The 17686-nt window shown below is 47.2% G+C and overlaps 1 protein-coding gene across 1 annotated transcript in view; it reads left to right on the top strand.

Annotated features, from left to right (window-relative positions):
* Positions 1-17686, top strand: part of NIF3L1 (NGG1 interacting factor 3 like 1) — a 64941-nt gene that overhangs the window by 11312 nt on the left and 35943 nt on the right. The window contains exon 4 of the mRNA XM_030209217.1: positions 16545-16671. Within this exon, the coding sequence (XP_030065077.1) occupies positions 16545-16671 (127 nt within the window). The remainder of the gene's footprint in view (positions 1-16544; positions 16672-17686) is intronic.

The following is a 17686-nucleotide window of genomic DNA, read 5'->3' as shown; positions in this document are numbered from 1 at the left end:
GTGATGGCTCGGAATAAGGGAGGGTGGTTTGAGAGTGATGATGGCACAGTGAGGGAGGGAGGATTGAAAAAAAAACTACTGGGTTTCTGTTGGAGCTGGGGAGGGGGCATGGTAGGGCTAAAAGTTCTGGATAGAGGTAATGATGCCCTTTGTCTTCACTAAGTCACCAGTCCTCACTCTGGCCCCAACAGCTTCCTCCAGTGAATTTCATTGGGTATCATCTAGTATTAAATTATCCCTGGAGCAGACATTCCAAGCTCAGAAGGAATTAATAAAACAGCTGAGATTGGAATATTTTTGTTTGGGATTATATTCTGAAGACAGACCTGTGCACACCTTTATTGGGTTCAGAGAAAGGCGACCAAAATAATTTAAGGGGTTGGAATTGCTCTCATATGAGGAAAGGCTTGTTAGGGCTCTTCAGTTTGGAAAAGAAATGGCTGAGGGGGGATATGATAGAGGTCTACAAAATCCTGAGTGGTATAGAATGGGTAAACGTGAATCGATTGTTTATTCTTTCAAAAAGTACTGAGACTAGGGGACACTCAATGAAGTTACATAGTAATATTTTTAAAATAAATAGGAGGAAATATTTTTTCACTCAAAGAATAATTAATCTGTGGACCTCATTACCAGAGGATGCACTTAATAGCAATTAGTGTATCTGGGTTTAAAAAAGGTTTGGACTGGTTCCTGGAGGAAAAGTCCATAGTTTGCTTTTGAGATAGAAATGGGGAAAGCTACTGCTGTCCCTGAGATTAGTAGCATGGAATCTTGCTACTATTTGAGATTTTGCAAGGTACTTGTGACCCAGAATAGCCAGTACAGGAAGCAGGATACTGGGCTAGATGGACCTTTGGTCTACCCCAGTATGGCTATTACATTCTTATGACAGCTTCTCAGACTGTAGGTTGAGACCCTAAATGGGGTCAGAAAAACCATGTTGGGGTTCACCACTTGGGCAGGCTCTCCATAGGTGCATCATTATTCTGCAACTCCAGGAGGTCACACAGTTTTATTTGGCCACGATTATGGAGTCACAGCCACAAAAAAATTGATAAGCCCTTCTCTAAGAGTACGGATTCAGCCTTACGTAGAAAGAGTTCACAGTTTTTGAGAGTCTGTGTGTTAAAAATAAATGACAGTTTGGGAGATTTGTATATGAAATATTTTTCCCTGGTGGCCTCATCGCCCACGCCTCTGACCTCAGAGATGACTCCTGATCCCTTCCAAAAATTTTCTTGGACCTCAGACCACTGCCTGCATACTGTTAAATTATGAGGCAGGGACGAAGCCTACTTGCTCCTGCCTCCGTACCACCATCTTTCAAAATGGCGGTGCCTGACCCCCACATGGTGCGTCCTTTGAAATTTTGCCTTATTTGACAGACTGACCAGGCATGATAACATCCCAGGGTGCACCATTTTGAAAGAAAGTAGCATAGAGGAAGGAATGAGTGGGCGTTGTTGCTGCCTCTCAATTTAAAGGTACACGGGGGAAGGTTGCGGGTGGATCTCCAGGGATTTGTTTGGGGGGAGGATCAGGAGATTATCTCTGGAATCGGGAGGGGGTTCCACTAGATCACCAGAGATTTTTCCGGGGTTGTCTGGGGTGAGAGATCCAGGGGATTGGTGATCTGAGGTGAAATGCTGCACTTACAACTATAGGTCCTTTACATTTATTACTACTTAGTACTAGGTACTAAAGCCCTGGTGTTGTGATCAGAGTGAGGCTTTCACTCTTTAGCATGCTTCTCTGCACTTGTGCTGAATAGTGAATTAGCCTTATTACAATATTTTTAAGTATAGTGTGCTCAAGGCTTTGCGCAGGGTTACCTTCTTTAGCATCCCTCCAGACTGGTCCGAACATGTGGATTATACACTCCTAACAGCAGATGAAGACTGAGAAGAATTGACTTGTGAGAGACTTATAAAGTTCCTGTGCACTCCTCACCCAGTCAGTATTTCTCAGTCTCCAGCAGCTTTTTTGGAGGATATCTATGGGTTTGAATTTGATAGACCATTTGGATATAGGTTTAGTTAAGGGAAGACATTGTTGGCACAGGCTGTGGAATCCATATTGGTTATAAAAGAATGGATCAGACCTGTATAGGCCCTAGACCAGCAAAGGTGAGAGAGCAGGAAAATACCCCTACAGCCCGATCTGCTGAACACCTTTGGCTGAAATCCTGTGCCCATTCTGACTTCATACATTTCAAATTCTTGCTGACCTCCTTTCAGTCTGCTCTTTCACTTGCCAAACAAGTCTACTACATCCATTTGACAAACTCTCTTGGCTCAAACCCTCAATGTCTCTTTGCCACACTGAACTCTCCTTAAAGTACCTTCACATCCAACCCCTCCTTCACTTTCTCCTCAGACTATGGCTGAGTACTTTCATGATAAGGTTCACAAGATTAACCTTGAGTTCTCAACCAAGTCACCTCCACCTCTCCTTCCCCCAGTCCATTCTGTCAGCCCTCCTTCAACCCCTGCCTCTTTTCTTTCTTTTCTTAAATCACTGAAGAGGAAACTGCACATTTTCTTTCCTCCTCCAAACTGACTACCTGTTCCTCTGATCCTATTCCCACTCATCTACTCAGCACTATCTCTCCTACTATCATCCCTTCCTTCACTTTCTGCTGCAGCTGTTCCTGATGCCTTCAAACATGCCGTAGTTACATCACTCCTCATAAAACGTTCATTGGACCCTACCTGCCCTTCCAGCTATCGCTTCATCTCCATCCTTCCTTTCCTATCCAAGATTCTTGAACGTGCTGTTCACCGCCATTGTCTTGACATTCTTTCATTTCAAGCTATTGTTGACTCGTTTCAATCTGGCTTTCGCCCTGTACCTTCAACTGAAACAGCCCTGGCTAAAGTCTGCAATGACCTGTTTCTGGCTAGATCCAAAGGTCTCTATTCTATCCTCATTCTTCTATCTGCTGCTTTTGACACTGTTGATCACCACTTACTCCTTGATAAGCTGTCCTCACTTTGATTTTAGGGCTCTGTTCTTCCTTGGTTTTCTTATCTCTCCCATCACGCTTTTAGTATTTGCTCTGGTGGATCCTCCTCCACTTCTATTGTAAGCTCTTTGAGCAGGGACTGTCTCTCTTTGTTAAATTGTACAGCGCTGCGTAACCCTAGTAGCGCTCTAGAAATGTTAAGTAGTAGTAGTAACTCAGGGCTCTGTTTTGGGACCTTTTCCTTTCTCCATCTTCCCTTGGTGCTCTGATCTTCTCCCATGGTTTTCAGTGGTACCTGGTCAAATGGCCCCCAACAAAATAGCCCTGACAGAAAAGCTCCAAGCAAAAAAGCTCCCGACATAATAGCCCCTGTCAAAATGGCCTGCCCACAGTATAGCCCTTGACAAAAGGGCCCGATCAGGCTGCCCAGAATATGGCACTGCATTTTTTTCCTAATAATCTTACCTTGCCAAACAGGATAAGGTTAGTAAGACTATGAAAATGATGACAATATTGTTGTTGTTGTTGTTGTTTTTTTATTATTAGCATGTTGATGGAAGAACAATTTCCTTAAACTGCAGAACAGATCATAAATACCAGTTGGTAGCTATAGAATTTTGATTATTTATATATGCTTTATACAAAGCAATGCTGGTAGGAGCCTTTATCAGTGAAGATTTCACTTGTAGCTTATCATCTTTTTTTGTGATGTTATTTTTTTTCTAGGTGGCTATTTTGTGGGAGGGGCCATTTTGTCAAGGGTTATTTTGTGGGAGGGGCCATTTTGTCAAGGTCTATTTTGTTACAAAGCTGTTTTGTCAGGGCTATTATGTCGGGGTGTCATTTTCAGTATCACCTTTATGCTGATGACTCCAGATCTACCTCTCCACACCAGAAATTTCAGCAGGAATCCAGGCCCAAATCTCAGCCTGCCTGTCTGACATCGCTGTCTGGATGTCTCACCACCAGCTGAAACTAAACATGGCCAAGACTGAGCTTCTTATCTTTCCCCCTAAACTCACCTCTCTTCTTCCCCTATTCTCTGTGGATAACACTCTCATCCTCCCTGTCTCATCAGCTTGTAATCTTGGAGTCATCTTTGACTCCTTTCTCTTTTTCTCTGCACATAACCAAATGACTTCTAAAACCTGTTGTTTCTTTCTCTATAACATCACCAAAATTCATCCTTTCCTTTCTGAGCACACTACCAAAACCCTTATCCACACTGTTATCACCTCTCGCTTAGATTACTTCAATTTGCTTCTTACAAGTCTCCCACTAAGCCATCTTTCTCTCCTTCAATCTGTTCAAAACTCTGCTTCATGACTTATTCCACTAGTGTCGCTATGCTTATGTTAGCCCTCTCCTCAAGTCGCTTCTTGTCTCCCTATCAATTTCTGCATACAATTCAAACTCCTCTTATTGTCTTAAAAGTGCATTTACTCTGTAGCTTCTCAGTACCTCTCCACTCATCTCTCCCTACACTCCTTCCTGGGAATTCCATTCATTGGGTAAATCTCTCTTATCTTCTCCTCCACAGCGAACTACAGACTATTCCTTTATTCTTGCTAAACCATATGCTTGGAATAGACTTTCTGAATCAGTATGTCAAGCTCCATCTCTGACCATCTTCAAATCTAGGTTAAAAGCCCAGCTTCTTGAGGCTGCTTTTATCTCCAAACTTATATTCAGTTGTTCAGTACCCATGTCTGTTTTATACTTCTCATAAGTACAAAAGCATCGCCATGCTGGGACAGACCAAGGGTCCATCGAGCCCAGCACCCTGTCACCGACAGCGGCCAAAAGAACAAGCAATTTGTCCCACCCCTCCTAGAAATAGTGTATTATTCCCACGTCCATTCAATAACATTCTATGGCCTTTTCCTCCAGGAAGCCGTCCAACCTTTTTTTGAAGTCTGCTAAGTTAACCATCTTAACCACTTTTTCCGGCAGCGAATTCCAGAGTTTAACTACGTGTTGAGTGAAGAAAAATTTCCTCCAATTCGTTTTAAATTTACCACACTGCAGCTTCATTGCATGCCCCCTTGTCCTAGTATTTTTGGAAAGCGTAAACAGATGCTCCACATCAACCCGTTCCATTCCACTCATTATCTTCTAGACCTCTATCATATCTCCCCTCAGCTGCCTCTTCTCCAAGCTGAAGAGCCCCAGCCTCCTCAGCCTTTCCCCATAGGGAAGTCGTCCCATCCTCTGTATCATTTTTGTCGCCCTTCTCTGCACCTTTTCCAATTCCACTATATCTTTTTTTGACATGTGGCGACCAGAATTGAACACAATACTCGAGGTGCAGTCGCACCATGGAGCGATACAATGGCAGAATAATATCCTTATTTTTGTTTTCAATCCCTTTCCTAATGATACCCAACAATCTATTTGCTTTCCTAGCCGCAGCAGCACATTGAGCAGAAGTTTTCAACGTATCATCAATGATGACACCTAGATCCCTTTCTTGGTCCGTGACTCCCAACGCTGAACCTTGCATGACATAGTTATAGTTTGGGTTCCTCTTTCCCACATGCATCACTTTGCACTTGTTCACATTAAACATCATCTGCCATTTAGACGCCCAGTCTCCCAGTCTCGTAAGGTCCTCTTGTAGTTTTTTACAATCTTCCTGCGATTTGACGACTTTGAATAACTTTGTGTCATCAGCAAATTTGATTACCTCACTAGTTACCCCCATCTCAAGGTCATTTATGAATATGTTAAAAAGCAGAGGTCCCAGCACAGATCCCTGAGGGATCCCACTAACTACCCTTCTCCATTGCGAATATTGACCTTTTAATCCTACTCTCTGTTTCCTATCTTTCAACCAGTTTTTAATCCACAGTAAGACACTACCTCCGATCCCATATCCCTTATTTGTTCTGTTTGTCTGTCTTGATTACATTGTGAGCTCTGTTGAGCAGGGACTGTCTCTTACATGTTCAATATACAGAACTGCATATGTCTCATAGTGCTATAGAAATGATAAGTAGTATTCTCCGAGGACAAGCAGGCTGCTTGTTCTCACTGATGGGTGACGTCCACGGCAGCCCCTCCAATCGGAATCTTCACTAGCAAAGTCCTTTGCTAGCCCTCGCACGCCCGCGCGCACCGCGCATGCGCGGCCGTCTTCCCGCCCGAAACCGGCACGAGCAGGCCAGTCTTCTTTCGTCCGCACTCGGTACGGTTGTGTTTTCGCCGTGTCGAGCCCCGGAAAGTCGACCTCGCGCGTCCTTTTTCTCTTCGATGTGTTTTTTTCTTCGGAAAATCTTTAAAAATTTGTTCGGGAAGTGCTCCGGAAGCCCCCTCGGGTTTCGTTTTGCCCCTTCCCGTATTTTCAGACTTTGCCCCGGTAAGTTTTCTTTCGTCGTCGGGGTAGGCCTCTTTTCGGCCTCGGTCGAGATTTTTCTCCCTCAAAGTTTTGGTGCTCACTTTCGTCATTTCGGATTTTGATTTCGCCGGCGTGATTTTTCCGCCCATGACATCGAAGCCTTCCAGCGGCTTCAAGAAGTGCACCCAGTGCGCCCGGGTAATCTCGCTCACTGACAGGCACGCGTCGTGTCTTCAGTGTCTGGGGGCCGAGCACCGCCCTCAGGCCTGTAGTCTGTGTTCCCTTTTGCAAAGGCGGACTCAGGTAGCGAGATTGGCCCAGTGGAACGTTTTGTTCTCGGGCTCTTCGTCGGCATCGGCACCGGGGGTATCGTGTGCATCGGCGTCTTCAGCGTCCAGAGCTTCATCCTCGGCCGCCAGTGCATCGAGTGCATCGAGGCATCGGACCTCTGCATCGGCGCCGAGACATCGGATAGCTGCATCGACGTCGGTGGTACCGGGACCTCGTCTGCTGATGTCGTCGGACGGTGGTGCATCGTCTGGAGTGCAGGTGAGGGCTGTCCATTCCCCTGCTGGTGGCGGTGAGCCTTCGGGTGGGTCTCCCCCTACCCTGAGGGCTCCTGCGGTACAGCCCCCCCGAGACCGACCTCCTTCGGCCTCGGCCCCGAGGAAGCGACAGCTGGATTCTACGTCCTCCTCGTCGGTACCGGGAAGCTCCGGTGACATGCTTCGTTCCAAGAAGTCGAAGAAGCATCGTCACTGGTCCCCTTCCCGTGTCGGTACCGAGAGTTCTGGGTCGCTAAGGGAGTCGGCACCCAGCAGGCATCGGCACCGAGAGGACCGCTCACCCTCTGTTCAGGAGGTGTCGATGCGCTCCACTCTGGACAGCCCGGAACAGGTTCTGACGTTGACGCCTGCATCGACTTCCATGCCTTTCTCTGCAGCCGCTCTGAACGAGAGCCTCCGGGCCGTTCTCCCAGAGATTCTGGGAGAGCTGTTGCGCCCTACCCCTCCGATACCGGTGGTGCTTGCGCCACCGGTACCGTTGAGCGTGGTGCCGGCAGGTCCATCGCCCGAGGTGAGGTCTCCGGCGTCGGTGCCGCGTGCGGTGCCGGCTGCCGTCGCCTCCCAGGAAGGCTCCCCGACTACGTCGGCGGAGGGAGCTTCGCCGATGCGGGCGAGGGAGTCTACCTCTCGACGCCCCCATCGTGGACGTGGCTCCACAGAGTCGAGTCGGGCACGGTTGCAGACACAGGTCCGTGAACTTGTGTCTGACACCGAGGGTGAGGCCTCGTGGGAAGAGGAAGAAGACCCCAGATATTTCTCTGACGAGGAGTCTGAGGGTCTTCCTTCCGATCCCACTCCCTCTCCTGAAAGACAGCTTTCCCCTCCTGAGAGTCTGTCTTTCGCTTCCTTTGTCCGGGAGATGTCTACGGCCATCCCCTTCCCGGTGGTTGTGGAGGACGAGCCCAGGGCTGAAATGTTTGAGCTCCTGGACTATCCTTCTCCACCTAAGGAAGCGTCCACTGTTCCCCTGCACCATGTCCTCAAAAAGACATTGCTGGCGAACTGGATCAAGCCTTTAACTAATCCCCACATCCCCAAGAAGATCGAGTCCCAGTACCAGATCCATGGGGACCCAGATCTGATGCGCACCCAGTTGCCTCATGATTCTGGAGTTGTAGATCTGGCCCTAAAGAAGGCTAAGAGTTCTAGGGAGCATGCTTCGGCGCCCCCGGGCAAGGACTCTAGAACCTTAGACTCCTTTGGGAGGAAGGCCTACCATTCTTCTATGCTCGTGGCCAAAATTCAGTCTTACCAGCTCTACACGAGCATACACATGCGGAACAATGTGCGGCAGTTGGCGGGCTTGGTTGATGCTCTCCCCCCTGAGCAAGCCAAGCCTTTTCAGGAGGTGGTCAGGCAGCTGAAGGCGTGCAGAAAATTCCTGGCCAGAGGGGTGTATGACACCTTTGATGTTGCGTCCAGGGCCGCTGCTCAAGGTGTGGTGATGCGCAGGCACTCATGGCTGCGTGCCTCCGACCTGGAGAATAGAATCCAGCAGCGGATTGCGGACTCGCCTTGCCGTGCGGATAATATTTTTGGAGAGAAAGTCGAACAGGTGGTAGAGCAGCTCCACCAGCGGGACACCGCATTCGACAAGTTCTCCCGCCGGCAGCCTTCAGCTTCTACCTCTACAGGTAGACGATTTTTCGGGGGAAGGAAGACTGTTCCCTACTCTTCTGGCAAGCGTAGGTACAATCCTCCTTCTCGACAGCCTGCGGCCCAGGCTAAGCCCCAGCGCGCTCGCTCTCGTCAGCAGCGTGCGACTCAGCAAGGCCCCTCGGCTCCCCAGCAAAAGCAAGGGGCGAGCTTTTGACTGGCTCCAGCAGAGCATAGCCGCCATCCAAGTGTCAGTGCCGGGCGACCTGCCAGTCGGAGGGAGGTTGAAAGCTTTTCACCAAAGGTGGCCTCTCATAACCTCCGATCAGTGGGTTCTCCAAATAGTCCGGCAAGGATACACCCTCAATTTGGCCTCAAAACCTCCAAATTGTCCACCAGGAGCTCAGTCTTACAGCTTCCAGCACAAGCAGGTACTTGCAGAAGAACTCTCCGCCCTTCTCAGCGCCAATGCGGTCGAGCCCGTGCCATCCGGGCAAGAAGGGCTGGGATTCTATTCCAGGTACTTCCTTGTGGAAAAGAAAACAGGGGGGATGCGTCCCATCCTAGACCTAAGGGCCCTGAACAAATATCTGGTCAAAGAAAAGTTCAGGATGCTTTCCCTGGGCACCCTACTTCCCATGATTCAGGAAAACGATTGGCTATGCTCTCTGGACTTGAAGGATGCCTACACACACATCCCGATACTGCCAGCTCACAGACAGTATCTGCGATTTCAGCTGGGCACACGTCACTTCCAGTACTGTGTGCTACCCTTTGGGCTCGCCTCTGCGCCCAGGGTGTTCACAAAGTGCTTGGCTGTAGTAGCAGCAGCACTTCGCAGGCTGGGGGTGCACGTGTTCCCATATCTCGATGATTGGCTGGTGAAGAACACGTCCGAGGCAGGAGCCCTGCAGTCCATGCAGATGACTATTCGCCTCTTGGAGCTACTGGGGTTTGTGATAAATTACCCAAAGTCCCATCTTCTCCCGGCGCAGAGACTCGAATTCATAGGAGCTCTGCTGGATTCTCGGACGGCTCGCGCCTATCTCCCAGAGGCGAGGGCCAACAACTTGTTGTCCCTCGTCTCGCGGGTGCGAGCGTCCCAGCAGATCACAGCTCGGCAGATGTTGAGATTGCTGGGCCACATGGCCTCCACAGTTCATGTGACTCCCATGGCCCGCCTTCACATGAGATCTGCTCAATGGATCCTAGCTTCCCAGTGGTTTCAGGCTGCTGGGGATCTAGAAGACGTGATCCACCTGTCCACGAGTTTTCTCGAATCCCTGTATTGGTGGACGATTTGCTCCAATTTGACTCTGGGACGTCCTTTCCAAATTCCTCAGCCACAAAAAGTGCTGACCACGGATGCGTCTCTCCTGGGATGGGGAGCTCATGTCGATGGGCTTCACACCCAAGGAAGCTGGTCCCTCCAGGAACGCGATCTACAGATCAATCTCCTGGAGTTGCGAGCGATCTGGAACGCTCTGAAGGCTTTCAGAGATCGGCTGTCCCACCAAATTATCCAAATTCAGACAGACAACCAGGTTGCCATGTACTACGTCAACAAGCAGGGGGGCACCGGATCTCGCCCCCTGTGTCAGGAAGCCGTCAGCATGTGGCTCTGGGCTCGCCGTCACGGCATGGTGCTCCAAGCCACATATCTGGCAGGCGTAAACAACAGTCTGGCCGACAGGTTGAGCAGGATTATGCAACCTCATGAGTGGTCGCTCAATTCCCGAGTGGTGCGCCAGATCTTCCAAGCGTGGGGCACCCCCTTGGTGGATCTCTTCGCATCTCGAGCAAACCACAAAGTCCCTCAGTTCTGTTCCAGGCTTCAGGCCCACGGCAGACTGGCATCGGATGCCTTCCTCCTGCATTGGGGGGAGGGCCTGCTGTATGCTTATCCTCCCATTCCTCTGGTGGGGAAGACTTTGTTGAAACTCAAGCAAGACCGAGGCACCATGATTCTGATTGCTCCCTTTTGGCCGCGTCAGATCTGGTTCCCTCTTCTTCTGGAGTTATCCTCCGAAGAACCGTGGAGATTGGAGTGTTTTCCGACCCTCATCACGCAGGACGAAGGGGCTCTTCTGCATCCCAGCCTCCGGTCCCTGGCTCTCACGGCCTGGATGTTGAGAGCGTAGACTTTGCCTCTTTGGGTCTGTCAGAGGGTGTCTCCCGCATCTTGCTTGCTTCCAGGAAAGATTCCACCAAGAGGAGTTACTTCTTTCTATGGAGGAGGTTTGCCGTCTGGTGTGACAGCAAGGCCCTAGATCCTCGCTCTTGTCCTACACAGACCCTGCTTGAATACCTTTTGCACTTGTCTGAGTCTGGCCTCAAGACCAACTCTGTAAGGGTTCACCTTAGTGCAATCAGTGCATACCATTACCATGTGGAAGGTAAGCCGATCTCGGGACAGCCTTTAGTTGTTCGCTTCATGAGAGGTTTGCTTTTGTCAAAGCCCCCTGTCAAGCCTCCTACAGTGTCATGGGATCTCAATGTCGTTCTCACCCAGCTGATGAAACCTCCTTTTGAGCCACTGAACTCCTGCCATCTGAAGTACTTGACCTGGAAGGTCATTTTCTTGGTGGCAGTTACTTCAGCTCGTAGAGTCAGTGAGCTTCAGGCCCTGGTAGCCCAGGCCCCTTACACCAAATTTCATCATAACAGAGTAGTCCTCCGCACTCACCCTAAGTTCTTGCCAAAGGTCGTGTCGGAGTTCCATCTGAACCAGTCAATTGTCTTGCCAACATTCTTTCCCCGTCCTCATTCCTGCCCTGCTGAACGTCAGCTGCACACATTGGACTGCAAGAGAGCATTGGCCTTCTATCTGGAGCGGACGCAGCCCAACAGACAGTCCGCCCAATTGTTTGTTTCTTTTGATCCCAATAGGAGGGGAGTGGCTGTGGGGAAACGCACCATATCCAATTGGCTAGCAGATTGCATTTCCTTCACTTACGCCCAGGCGGGGCTGGCTCTTGAGGGTCATGTCACGGCTCATAATGTTAGAGCCATGGCTGCGTCGGTAGCCCACTTGAAGTCAGCCTCCATTGAAGAAATTTGCAAAGCTGCGACGTGGTCATCTGTCCACACATTCACATCTCATTACTGCCTGCAGCAGGATACCCGACGCGACAGTCGGTTCGGGCAGTCAGTTCTTCAGAACCTGTTTGGGCTTTAGGATCCAACTCCACCCCCCGAGGGCCCTGTTTGTTCTGTTCCAGGCTGCACTCTCAGTTAGTTGGTAAATTTTTTAGGTCAATCTCAGTTATGTCCTCGCCGTTGCGAGGCCCAATTGACCATGGTTGTTGTTTTGAGTGAGCCTGGGGGCTAGGGATACCCCATCAGTGAGAACAAGCAGCCTGCTTGTCCTCGGAGAAAGCGAATGCTACATACCTGTAGAAGGTATTCTCCGAGGTCAGCAGGCTGATTGTTCTCACAAACCCGCCCGCCTCCCCTTTGGAGTTGTGTCTTCCCTTGTCTTTGTCTTGCTACATATGAGACTGGCCGGCTCGTGCCGGTTTCGGGCGGGAAGACGGCCGCGCATGCGCGGTGCGCGCGAGGGCTAGCTAAGGACTTTGCTAGTGAAGATTCCGATTGGAGGGGCTGCCGTGGACGTCACCCATCAGTGAGAACAATCAGCCTGCTGTCCTCGGAGAATACCTTCTACAGGTATGTAGCATTCGCTGTAGTTAAATAAGATGTAACATGATCCATTTTGGAAATATGACATAGAAGACGGTTGGCCATATTTTGAGTCTGAAGTTGCTTAAGCATAGATTTCGAAGTCCCTTGATAAATACAATTGCAATAATCGAGCCTAGGCATGAATAAAGCTAGAATCAATGAGTGGAAAGCATTGTGATTAAAGAATGGTTGTACAGTAAGTAATTGCCTCAAAAGAAAAAAGCCAGCCTTACACAATGAGGAAACCTGAGGCTTGAAAGAAAGGCATGAATCCAAAATAATGCCCAAATAACAAAAACTGGGATCAGGAATAATCGATGTTCCTAGTAAAGAAAGAAGTTCTGAAGGTGGTGTCAGATGACCTGTCAGCCAACATGCCACCGTTTTCTCACCGTTCAATACCATTGGGCAATGGCTTCAAGACAACACTGAAGAGAGGATATATTGAGAGAGTGAAGATCAGTCCTATAAAATAACAAAATAACATTTTCATAAATATGAAAAGGAATTTTATGATTGAATAATTGTGGCTAAAGGGGGGAAAGGATAGAGTCCTGAGATACTCCACACATTAATGGTCTCGTTGATAGTCAAGGGTCATGTAAAAAGAGCGATACTGTCAGAAATGATCTAAACCAGTTTAGTACTACTTGTGAAATACCTGAAGTCTATAACCGAGTCAAAACAAAGTATGATTTACCAAGTCAGATGCCGCAGATAAGTGGAGGGAAACTGCAAGAGTGATGTAATGATTATCAAGAGAGGAATGTACTTCACTAAGAACAGAGGCCAAGATGGTTTTAGTACTGTATGTGCCCTGAAACCGGATTGACGTGGATGCAGAGCTAACACCTTTTCTATAAACCGATTAAGTTAAACATAAACCACTTTCGCAACTACTTTTGATGTAAAACAAAGGTTCAAGACAGGATGGTAGTGGAGATGAAGAGATGGGTCGAGAGAAGGCTTTGTCAGGATCAGACACATAGAAGCTTCCCTCTAAGCGGATAGACTTGGTCCCAATGAGAGACTAGAATTAACCAGCACAAGTAATTAAGGAATAAGCTGTAAATTAGGTAACTTGATCCAGTGAACAGAAACTGGGCACAGAGAACTTTTAGTAAGGGAAATTGCAGTCCGAGTATGAAAAGCAGACCAGGACGATGAAAGACTACAACTAAAAGAGGAGGAAGAATCAATTGGATCCAATGTGTTAGGAGAACAAAGAAAGGAAGAGGTCAAGAAGGGCTGATGTAATGCCTGTATTTTATTATCAAAGAAATCTGCTAGTGAGTCTACAGAGAGAGTAACTGTAGGATTCTGGGCCTTAGAGTTGTTTCAGACGGAAACCACGAGGCAAGGAGCGAGGCTGGATCTGGTGCTCACAAATGGAGAAAGTGTATCTAATGTCCGAGTGGGTGTCCACATGGGCAACAATGATCATCAGACGGTTTGGTTTGGTATGATAGCTAAAGTAGAGGGCAGCCACTGAAAACTCAAAGTCCTGAATTTCAAATATACTGACTTTTGTAAAATGGGGGAATACCTGAAGAAAGAGCTGATGGGCTGGGAGGACATACGAGAAGTGGAAAGGCAGCTATAAATATGGCTATTAATCTTTATGTAAGGAGAGTAAATAAAAGCAAGAGAAAACAGAAACTGATATGGTTCTCTAAGCAAGTGGCTGAGAAAATAAAGGCTAAAGAGTTGGCATTCATGAAATACAGAAAAACTCAAGAAGAGGAACACAGAGAAGAATATCAGATGAAACTGAAAGAAGTCAAGAGAGATATACATCTGCTGAAAGCGCAAAGAAGAACAAATGTAAGGAGGGGCAACAAAATGTTTTCAGGTATATTAGTGAAAGGAGGAAGACTAAAAATGGAATTGTGAGACTGACAGATGCTGTGAACCTCATGTGAATAATGATGAGGAAAAAGCAAAAGTGCTAAACAAATACTTCTCTTTTGTTTTCATGGAAGAAAATCCTGGAGAAGGACCACGATTGACTGACAAAAGTGAATATGAGAATGGAGTGGATATATCATCATTCACGGAAGAAAGTGTTTATGAATAACTTAAAAATTTGAAGGTAGACAAAGCCATGGGACTGGACAGGATCCATCCCAGGATATTGATGGAGCTCAGAGAGGTTCTGGCGGGTCCTCTTAAAGATTAAACAATAAATCCTTGGAGATGGGAGAGGTTCTGTGGGATTGGAGAAGAGCAGATGTGGTCCCTCTTCGCAAAAGTAGTGACAGAGAAGAAGCTAGAAACTACAGGCCAGTAAGCTTCACTTTGGTTATTGGTAAAGTAATGGAAGTGTTGTTGAAGGAAAGGATAGTGAATTTCCTGGAATCCAATGGGTTACATGATCCGAGACCACATCGTTTTACCAAAGGTAAATTGTGCCAAACGAATCTGATTGAATTCTTTGACCGAGTGACCAGAGAATTGGATCGCAGACATGCGCTATGTGTAATCTACTTAGATTTCAGCAAAGCCTTTGACACGGTTCCTCATAGGAGGCTCTTGAATAAACTTGACAGGCTGAAGTTAGAACCAAAAGTGGTGAACTGGATTAGGAACTGGTTGACAGACAGACACCAGAGGGTGGTGGTTAATGGAATTCACTCAGAGGAAGGAAAGGTGAGTAGGGGAATGCCTCAAGGATCAATGCTGGGGCTGATGTCTGAGTGACGTTACCAGTGGCATTGCCAGTGGTTTAGAAGGTAAGGTCTGCCTTGTTGCAGATGATACCAAGTTTTGTAGCAGAGTGGACACTTAGAGAATAGAAATCCAAGGGAGACATATGTGCTAGGTGGTGAGAGGTTGCTATGCACAGACAAGTAGAGGGGGATCTTGGGGTGATAGTAGCTGGGGATGTGAAGGCAATGAAACAGTGTGACAAGGCGGTGGCCGTAGCCAGAAGGATTCTAGGCTGTATAGAGAGAGATGTAACCAGAAGAAAAAAGGAGGTGTTGATGCCCCTATACAAGTCGTTGGTGAGGCCCCACCTGGAGTATTGTGTTCAGTTTTGGAGGCTGTATCTTGCTAAAGATGTAAGAAGACTTGAAGCGGTCCAGAGGAAGGCAACAAAAATGATATGGGGCTTGTTCCAAAAGACATATGAGAAGAGACTGGAAGACCTGAATATGTATACCCTAGAGGAGAGGAGGGACAGGGGAGATATGATACAGACATTTAAATATTTGAAAGGCATTAATATAGAAACAAATATTTTCCAGAGAAGGGAAAGTGATAGAACTATAGAGGACATGAATTGAGGTTGCAGGGTAGTAGACATAAGAGTAATGTCAGAAAATTCTTTTTTTATGGAGAGGGTAGTGGATGCCTGGAATGACCTCCCGAGGGTAGTGATGGAAAAAAAAACTGGCGGAGTTCAAAAAGTCATGGGATGAACACAGAGGACCTCTAATTAGAAAATGAATGATATAGAAAGCAAAACTTAAAGGGTTGCATATGTGTTTGCATGTCAAGTGATGCTTAGATGGCGACTCTGGCTGTATCAACTAAGGTTGGTGCTGGGCTGGCTTGTACTGTCCCATATATGGTGATCTGGTTTAAGATGGGCTGGAGAGAACTTCGACAGAAACTCCAGTGGTTTGGAATGTTAGCACAGTGCCAGGCAGACTTTTACGTTCTTTGTCCCGCAAATGACAAGACAGATTTGGATAGGCTGGAGTGGGCTTTGACAGCAACTCCAGTAGTTGGAACAATAAGGACAGAGCCGGGTGGACGTCTATGGTCTATGTCTCAGAAACAACAAAGAAAGACCATGATCATGTACAATATCATTTCATTGTTGATTTTAATCTTGAAACGATAATGAATGTGACTGAATGGACTATTCAGGTCTTTATTTGCCATCATTTACTATGTTACTATGTATACTGACAATAATCCTAGGAATATAAGACTTTTGAAGTTAGGAGGATGTCAAAATATTCATAATCTTAACAGGAATTTTGATTACCTGTTCACTTTTCCCTGTTTCTCAGTCCTCTCCTCCAGACTGTCATTGGAATGCGTATGTTTCACAAATATCTATTGATTTATCTATTAATCTATCAATCAATAATCTATTAATCTGTTTCATTAATAGATTATCTATTAATTTATCTAATGTTTTCCTGGTACTGATTAAACTTATTTTTTAAAAATGTATTTTCTCCCTGTTGGGAATGCACTAGAGTATACCCACAGGTGGACGTTGGATTAAACTATGATTCTGGAGCTGGTCAGCTAGAAGTGTTTCTTTATTCTTCCTTTTTAAGCAGATGTTGATTATAAGATTATGAATTATGCTTCCTGAAGTGCAATACCATGTTTGAAACAATTGGAAGTCTAATATTCCCCTCTCTCTCTGCAGGAGGGGAGGAGAGGACTGGGTGCGGGTAAGCCTGTCCTGTACCCATGATGGCATGCTGCAGGCAGTGGATCTCCTAGCTAAGGACAGTATTCTTTATAAGAGCACAGAGGTGCTGCCTCTCCAGAAGGTAACACAAATACTCATTCCATTCCTTTGTATCTCTGTCTCTTTACATTTGTTGAATGCACTCAGTCTTATTTATCTGTGTGTAGCCAGAGTAGGACTTTATGCAGTTCAAGGAGGGAGACTTCAAGCTATTCTGGTTTCAATGCTAATAACTAATACAGAGTTTTTCAACCTTTTTTTCATCTCACAGCATGCTTACATGGTGCTAAAATTGTCAAGGCACACCCCCACACGTGATCCAGCATTTTACCTTCTACCCCACCCGAACACATGGTCGATCATTTACTTTCTCTCCCTCCCCCAAATAGTCCAGCATTTACCTTCTTTTTCCCTCCCCCACCCCACCCCCACAAATAGTCCAGCATCTCTCCCTCCTGTCCCCTCTCCAGTGGGCAACCAGGCATCTTCCCTTGTTCCTCTGACACCCCCCCAACCATGCACCTTTAAAAAAAGGTTTTCCATATCATCATGCTGATCAATCCATAGACTGGTGGGTTGTGTCCATCTACCAGCAGGTGGAGATAGAGAGCAAACTTTTGCCTCCCTATATGTGGTCATGTGCTGCCGGAAACTCCTCAGTATGTTCTCTATCTCAGCAGGTGGTGGTCACACACAGCAGCAGCTCTGGCTAGGCCTCCAAGCCTAATTTTTAGGTTTTGTTGAGTGCCTAGGGTTGAGGGCTCTTCTTGAGCAAGTGCAAACCTGGTGGCGCCAGGTCCCTCCTTTTCTCCCCCCTCCCGCTGGCTCCGTTAAAAAAAAATAATAATAATTTTGAACGTCCTTAAAGGCGTTTATTTTGACGTTTATTTAAACGTTTATTGCAGCTACTCACTGGGACACCAGTTCGTTACAGCTCGGAGCGGAAAGCAGGTAATTTTTACCTTTTTATAGCGGGCAGGGGGTTCCCTGATTGATCTCCACGTGGCCTATGGCGTCGGAGGGCGAGGGCGCAAAGAGTCGCTCCCCGGATCGCTTGGGCGCTTCTAGAGGGGATGCGGGGGTCTTAAAGTCTGATT

The sequence above is a fragment of the Microcaecilia unicolor genome, chromosome 7 (genome assembly GCF_901765095.1).
Source record: "Microcaecilia unicolor chromosome 7, aMicUni1.1, whole genome shotgun sequence".
NCBI lineage: Eukaryota > Metazoa > Chordata > Amphibia > Gymnophiona > Siphonopidae > Microcaecilia > Microcaecilia unicolor.
Note: the sequence above shows the minus strand (reverse complement) of the source record. Positions and strands in the feature narration are given on the sequence as shown.